This window comes from Poecilia reticulata, linkage group LG4, assembly GCF_000633615.1.
Source record: "Poecilia reticulata strain Guanapo linkage group LG4, Guppy_female_1.0+MT, whole genome shotgun sequence".
Lineage (NCBI taxonomy): Eukaryota > Metazoa > Chordata > Actinopteri > Cyprinodontiformes > Poeciliidae > Poecilia > Poecilia reticulata.
The window spans coordinates 11,152,314-11,160,241 of NC_024334.1; the positions used below are offsets into that span (position 1 = coordinate 11,152,314).

The following is a 7,928-nucleotide window of genomic DNA, read 5'->3' on the forward strand; positions in this document are numbered from 1 at the left end:
TTCTATGCTCATTATTGTGAAATATTATTCTTTTTTTAATATGTGCATATTTAAATAAAACATTCACTGTGATTTTTACCCCAATAGTATCTATTGCTGTTGTGTCAGTTTTCTTTATTTTCTGCAGCTTTATGGAGGACCAAAACTGACATAAGAAATAAAAGCATAAATATATATTTAGTTTTTCTTTGTCCTTACACWTGAGTTTCCGTCAAGAAATGTATATATTTTCTTGTTCATTTCCCCTACACATACGWTTTTGTCAAGAAAAGTAGATATTTTGTTTTGTCTTTTCCTTATACAAGCCCTCCTTTTGTCATTGCCTCCTGCTTCGCCTATTTCTGTTTCGCCTTTTGCTGCTTCTCCGTGTGCATCTTTATGTTAATGAGGAGAGCTGCCTTCTCTCCTATTGGCCAGTAGAGCTTTGGAAACAACGTCACAGCTTTAGACGTTGTGGGGCGTTTACGTCTCGCGCAGTCGCTCGGTGCATGATTTATGCACAGACCAAAAGAAACTTTGTCCCGGTGGTTTTATTGTGTTACCGACTGCAGTGAAGTTAGTTTTGAGTTGGATATTCCGATGTCCACCTAGCAAGCGGCGTTTACCAAACAATCCTATTTATTTTATAGAGGAACCTTTCAGGAGAACAACTTTATCWGTTGATCAGCGTTGGTGTTTGGGACCAGCACACCCATTGGTTTATCCATAAGCATCAGTTATCTTTTCTGGATAATGCTCTATGTGCAGCTAGCAACACAGCAGGGAGCTAGAAATAACAAGACGGTTACATTCGCACATTTTAAATAAGACAAAACTACCTTAGAAATAACTTGTCAACAATATACAAGTTACAGAATTTAGTTTTTATTTTACCCTGTTGGCCTTTATCTGACAGTGAGTCGATAGGAAACTGGGTTTCGACTTGTTAAAATGATAAAAACAATGTGTCCCTTTCACTACAATTCATAAGTATGCAGTTAAAGTGGAACATCACTACAGATTGTTTTATTTTCTGGTCAAATTATTTAGATCTGTGGTTGCAGCATCACAAAACGTGAAAAAAGTTCACATTTTGTAAATACATTTACAGGAAATTGTGTGGTGTGATTTATGTGGGTGGCTCAGGAGGCAGGACTCAGTTGTGGACGTGGGAAAGACACTTGACCTGCCTCGCCAAATGTCTTTTTTGAGCATAAGAAATGCACAGTGTGCTAAATTTCAAGATTACACCATCGGTTGACCCTCAATCTGAACTCAGTTTGCAGAAGAGAAACTGAGCCTAAAAGTGAAAGAGCTGAGTTAGGGAAAACAGAAAGTCTGCAGGGAAAACACACACATCTGTTTGAGAAACGTATGCCAAAAATGTGATATAAACACTCATCTTTAATCATAAACTTCATTTTGGTGTCTTTATGAGAGCAAACAGGAACCAAAGCAGAAACTTCAGCGAATAAAGCTAACTTTGAGGTTAATAAGTTGTAACTTTAAATAATTTTCACATTTTCTGTGATATTTCCTGTTAGTTTTTAGTTTAGTATCACTAAAAATGCAACTTTTTTAATACATTCCAAGAATCAAAAAGGACAGTTCTCATTTCATTTAGAAATCATCTTAAAAAAGTTCTCTTGGAAAGCAAAAATTAAAAAACATTTATCATATTATAAAAAACTCTAAACATATGCAAATATGTTTGGATTTTATGGTTGCTTATATCTTTTTTTAGTAGTATATTTGTTATATATTCTCTTGCATTTGCATGTAAATGTTTATTAATATTCTCTCATTTCTAAAAAAATTAACTTGAGCCGCGAGCTTAACTGAATTACAGAAATAAATATATTTTTGAAGATGCTCTCATTCATGAATGAATCGACGAATTAAACTTTCACATCTTGACATTTAACATTAAAACAGGAGCTCTCTAAGCTTTAAAGCACAGCAATTTAAGATGATGATGATCATAAAAGAGCTTTTTCTGTTTGCTCTCTTTTGATTCAGGAGAAACATAGTTCTTTAAACACTAGATATAAACATTCCTGACAACAGCAGCATTTTTAATTACACAAAACCTCTACAAAAGGCAGTAGAGAATCTTCTTCTCTGTTCCTCAAAGTGTTTGAAGGGTCAACAACTTCATCACGGGCTTCAACGGTTAACCAGGTGCCTCTGCGCCCCCTAATGGTCACTCTGGGACACTGCATTTTTGTGATCCAGGATTAGTTGAACATGTCGGCCTAAATATGTTGTAATTTTCCTACACAATAGGAAAATAATTAATAATTTTCCTATTGTGATATGGAAAAACTAATAATTACTTCATAATTGTTATATTTTTCACCCATGGAGGTTGCAATTTTTAAAACTGCCGGTTTGATGATAGCTTTGGTTCATTCTGTATTGAGCTATGAGTTGTTTATCATATTGCTTTTGACTGGTGTAATTTTACACTGGGCACTGTTGGCTGTAATTTAAAAAAAATAGACTGTATTATCAAAGGGGACCTACTTCTTGAACAGGTTAGTGTAGATACATGGTCTATACAAAAAATCATCACATTTTTTGTAGAAAATAATTATTGGATGATATTTTACTCTGTTCAGTTCTGCCTATGAGCTGTTTTAGGGTTTCTGTCACTTTAAATCTAAATAAGATGCTGCTTACACTCCAGCGTTTACACTTGCATGCAAAAATGGCTGCAAACTGATGCGCAATCATACAACCGTACGTGTTTAAAAAGCAGAAGTGGAGCCTCTTGCACAACCAACAAGAATGCAGCAAGTTGTTTCTGAACGGTAAGTCAGCAACAAACAGTTGTCTCTTCCAGCAGCCATTGTACAGCGGTAAAACCAACGTGCTGGAGCAACATTTAGGTTGCTAGGTAACTGTGCATTGTGACTTGTTGGGAGGTTTTTGAAATGGCTCACTCTCCAGACACCAAAAAATATGAACTTATTTCCAAAAAACAGCTGCGTAGGTTTTTTTTTTTTTTAAGTTTATAAAGGTGTTAATAAATGTGCAAAATGTGAATTTTGCTCGTTTTCTTTTTACTCTCCTAATCAGGAAATACAGACAGAAACTCTGAAGCTAAATCTGATGAAAATGCTAAACTGTTTTCCATATTTATGCTATCAAACTAAAAAAAAGATATTTTAATTATGAATAAAACATGTGGACATATTGCACATATAAAAATAATTACTTTTGTCAGTTCTGTTGTGATTTAAGTTAGGTTTATGAAATAAACTCCATGTATTTCTTCCACAGCATTGAAATAGAAGATGTGTACAACTGTAACCTGAACCCGTATCTACTGCTGATTGTTTCAGTAATGTAGACCTTATTAAATATTAAAACCAGGATTCTGACTCACAATCGAGTCAACTTCAGCTGCCTGAAGATGAACAGAAAAACTCAAGGAATAAAACACAAACAAGCACCTTAAATCCCCTTTAATAGCGGCACAGATCATTATAAATATGCACATGAGATATACACAAAAAATCCTCCAGAATCACGTATTCAGCTCTTAGATGCTTAAGCTTTTAAAAACCACATTTTGGCACAAATCAGTTAAATATTTACAGCGTGATTACATGTAGTTAAAAAGACGTCAGCCCTCCAAAGAGCTGCAGAGAACACGAACCAGGTTCATGTGAAGAGAGCAGACGACGTGTGAAACGAGACATTCAGAGAGACGAATTCAGAGCCTGAGAAGTCGGATGTATCCACGCAACAGACACACACGCTTTGGTTGTTGACAAAATGCACCAACAGGTCAAGTTTTGTTACTGCTGCCGTCAACAGCGTAAAAAAGAAGCAGAAACTGGATACATGTTTCCAAGATCTGGTCAAGTAAAAATACAGACATGCATGTACAGACAAGTGATAGAAACTGCAGGTTCATAAGGCAGAAGTGCTTCTCTTCTGGTTTTAAGAGTGGTTTGTTGTCAATCAAAGTATTTGTTAAATTAAAAAAAAAAAAGCCCTGATGTGGATCGGAAAAGTGTAAAATGATGCCTCTGCTGTACAAACTGTGAACTACATCATTAATTGATGGCATCAGTTAAAGTAAAGCAGCTGCTAAACCTGTTACTTGTGTGTAAACAAAGAGGCTGGAGGGGAAAAAATCCAGAAATGCATGCAGACATGGAGGCTCCTATTACAGGTTTTAAAATAGAATAAAGTTCCTTATCTTCTACACTAACTGAGACGACCCAGACGCTCCGTCTACACTGGAAACCAGCACCACAACAGCAGCTGCTCCAGGCGTCTAGACTGGATCTGCTGTGTAATCGGAAACCTCGACGGATCAAAGTCCGGACTGCGCTCCAGGTGGCAGTGTCTGCAGCCGAATCGATAAACTCTGAAGGTTTAGTTCATGAGAACATTTCCAGGGTGAACAGAGCGTCAGAAAGCGAACGGAAACCGACACGGATGGATAAATGTTCCCTAAACAACGAGGACGACGTCACTTTGATCTGTGCTTTCAGGAGGATCCCCAACATTCATGCTCTAAAACTCACAGACAGAAATCCAGGAGACAGAAAAGCGTTTGATCTGAGAGCAAAGATAGCACCGGTCATGCTTAAAGCCAGCTGCAGACCTCAGAGTAAACTTTCCATTAGTTCTTAAGGTTTCATTGTTTTCAGCCGGACTCAGTTCATTAAATATTCGTTCATGATGGCGTAGAGGTTTCCAATTTAACGGCTTTACTTCCTCTTTATTGATTGAACTAAACTCGTTAAGTGAGCTTATATTGATTCAGATGTATTCTGTGTGTTTTTCTTATAATCTATGAACATGAATAACTAAAATATCTCTAGTGATGGAAAAGAAGCAGGTTTATATGTTGTATATTTGTAGTCAGAGAACAACTTGTGCTGCTGAATCATTTCAAAACTTTTTCTACCTTTAATTTGACATCTAACCTGAACAATTTAACAAAACAAAGAATAAATCTATTAGAGAGGAAAATGTGGGATAAGTATGCAAATCCCTCAAGACAAATATTTTATGCACCTTTGGATTCAATTTTAACATTTTGTTTTCTTAAATGCATCAAAAAAAAAAAAAAAAAAAAAAAWCGTAAATCTGAGGAACCTGAGTGAAGTTCAGTTCACCTGTATTTTTAGAGAAACTATACACGCGCGCGCTACGGTTTGCACTAACATTTCAAAAATTGATACAAAGATAGATTGGAAAATGATCAGACAGGCTGACATGGTGGTGGCAGTATTATGATCTGGGGTTTCCTTTTCTTAGATGAAACTGTTGCTTTTATTGATGCGGAAGAAACTATGAACAATCCTTAAAGTGTCTGCGAACCAAATCAGAATTTATCGCAGCGTTTATCATGAAAAATATTTAATCGTAAGAATTTAGATTTATGTTTATCCCAATAAGTTAAAATAGTTTTTAAAAAACTGGCTGCATTTTCAGATTTGCCGTTTCTTTTACCGTTTTCTTCATTGTTTATTCCACGAAAGCATCAATAAATATAATTGAACATGATCAAATCGGTTTCAGGACATTTATGCGTCTAAAATCCTAAAGAAATTTATTTCGTTATCACAATAGTGATAACATTTTAAGTCAAGAGTCAAATCAAAGACCAAGAAGATGGAGGCTGTTAGATTAGCATTAAAACACAACAATAAACTAAGTCAATACATTATTTATCAAAGTATTAGCTTAAGGTTGTGCACATATTTATGCAACCAGGTTATGTTTTAGTTGTACAGGATAAATGTCACATTGAAGTTGGAAAAACTTTTACCATATTTTTTATAATTCAAACGTTTCTCACAGTAATAAAGGCCAATGAGAAGAAAAATAACTTTTGTTATCACAATTAATTAATCTTTAAAGCTTAGAGTAAAAATACAGCTTGGTCCATTTTTATTATTCTCTAATGGAAAAGATTAAAATTTATAAATCTCCACTTGGAGAAGAACACGAGCTCATCGTTTTATGACTCCTCGTTTCCGGTCAGACTACAAAACAAGCGCGACAAAAAGCGTTTTTCAGTTTCTGCGTTTGACTAAATCCTACTTTAGAAATGTCCTCAAGTGGCGGCATTAATCAAAACAGAGATTACAAACGTTTTGTAATCATTAGTCGTTTCAAAAGGCGTTCAAAAACATCGTTTTTCGAGTCCGACAACATTAAAAAAAAATGTTATGAGGGTTTTTGCTCCAAACCAGCAACGGGTGAGAAACTGGATGGACTGAAATGGTCTAAAGTTTTGGAAAGAAACGCAAGTTGAAGGTTGACTTAAATGTTTGTTGAAGTTTCTTTGTGGATCGAATTAATGGAAAATTCACCCCACGTCCTATTTACATTTACATTACAGAGGAAGAGGAGGTCTCAGCTCATCTTCTCCAGGTAGGCGGACAGTAAAAGTCCAGGAGGAAGAAACTCGTCTTGTTTGTTCGTCACTTCGGTCTGACGTGAGCCGTTGTAGTCGATGCCTGTTGGGCCAAAACAGTTTCACCGTCCGAACGTCTTAGATTTGTTTGTTTGTTGCAAATAAAAATAAAAAATGTGTATAATAATCTGTCCACTCACTTGCAGAGACGAGGTCCATGTACTGGCAGATGGCATGAAGAAGCAGCCTCTCAAAACTGGTTCACACACAAAAACATTACAATTTACATTCAATTCAGTTTTTTATCACCTAATTTATAATAAAGTATTTTAACATTTCTGACAGCACTGTGCCTCATTAGGATGACAAAAAACATGGAGATTTTTTTTAACATATGTAGGAAAATTCCTTTTTATTTTACTCTGCAGCAAAATATTCAACTTAGTCTCGCTGATTACTGATTATTTTCTTTTACCAATTTTTCCATCTAATATAAACGAAGTACACAAATAAAGTTAAAATACATATTTATGGGTATTTTAGTTGAATTATTTAAGTAGCACTCATGTCCCAAAAGTGGCAAATAAGCTGCAGTTGTCAGGTTTTAATACTTTAAAATCACAAATATTTTCTTTTAAGCCCGGTTTTTTTTTCCTGATGGATTTAATTCGCTATTGATTGGCAAAGCTGTGTTGAAGTTTCTGCGTGGTGCCAGCATATATTTGGACATTTAAGTCGAAGTAGATCATAAGATCAGTGGCAGCTTTACGCCAAGACTTGTCGAAATGTATTTAAAGTAAAAGAAAACTCACAGATGAGAGCAGATAACCGCAGAGTTTTTAAATTTAAACAAGGTAACAGCTGAATGAAGCTCAGTTCTTTCTCAAGCTTTGGCTGAATTTTAATAATTTCTTTAGAATCAGGAAGTGCTGGACCATAGTGCCTCCTAGTAAAATAATTATTGGCCTAATTAGAAGCTATACTATACCAACCATTAAAGACTTACCTTCCCAGCATCCGAACCCAGAAGACCTGCAGATATTGTGACAACAGAAAGAGGATTTCTACCTGCTGCTGAGGATGGTTGTGTAAACTGAGTGAGGTTCGGCGCTGAAGAAGCTGAGGAGGGTTTCTTCGATCACTTCCAGTGTTCCCTGGAGAAAAAGAAGCAAAAGATTTTATTTTATTTAGTGTCATCAAAGCTTCTTCCTTCCAGCATTGAAATATTAGAAATCTTTTTCTTAAAGTGATGGAGACCCTCAAACATGCAAAGGTTAAATCCAACAGTGTTGTTTAGGCCAACGTTTACATTAATACATCATTGAGCAAATAGGAATAATAAATATTCACAAATAAAATACAAATGTTCTGTCATTTATCAAATATAAATAACTTTTGTAATTCTACCTGACCTAAACCAAGAAAAGTTTTGTTTTGTTTAACTCCAACAGTGGGAGTTTAACAAAACTCCCACTGTTTTGTTTAACAAATCCCACAAATGTGGGATTTGTGTTTTACAAATCCCACATTTGTAAAACACCTTGAAACCAGATATTTATAT

At 35.4% G+C, this 7,928-nt stretch overlaps 1 protein-coding gene across 1 annotated transcript in view; it reads right to left on the reverse strand.

Annotated features, from left to right (window-relative positions):
* Positions 1 to 3,434: 3,434 nt before the first annotated feature.
* The window catches only part of r3hdm4 (R3H domain containing 4), an 8,614-nt gene continuing 4,120 nt past the window's right edge, over positions 3,435 to 7,928 (reverse strand). Inside the window, exons 6-8 of the mRNA XM_008406660.2 lie at positions 7,436 to 7,521; positions 6,568 to 6,623; positions 3,435 to 6,470 (exon numbers count right to left, since the gene is read on the reverse strand). Coding sequence (XP_008404882.1) covers positions 6,367 to 6,470; positions 6,568 to 6,623; positions 7,436 to 7,521 — 246 coding nt within the window. The 3' untranslated portion in view covers positions 3,435 to 6,366. The remainder of the gene's footprint in view (positions 6,471 to 6,567; positions 6,624 to 7,435; positions 7,522 to 7,928) is intronic.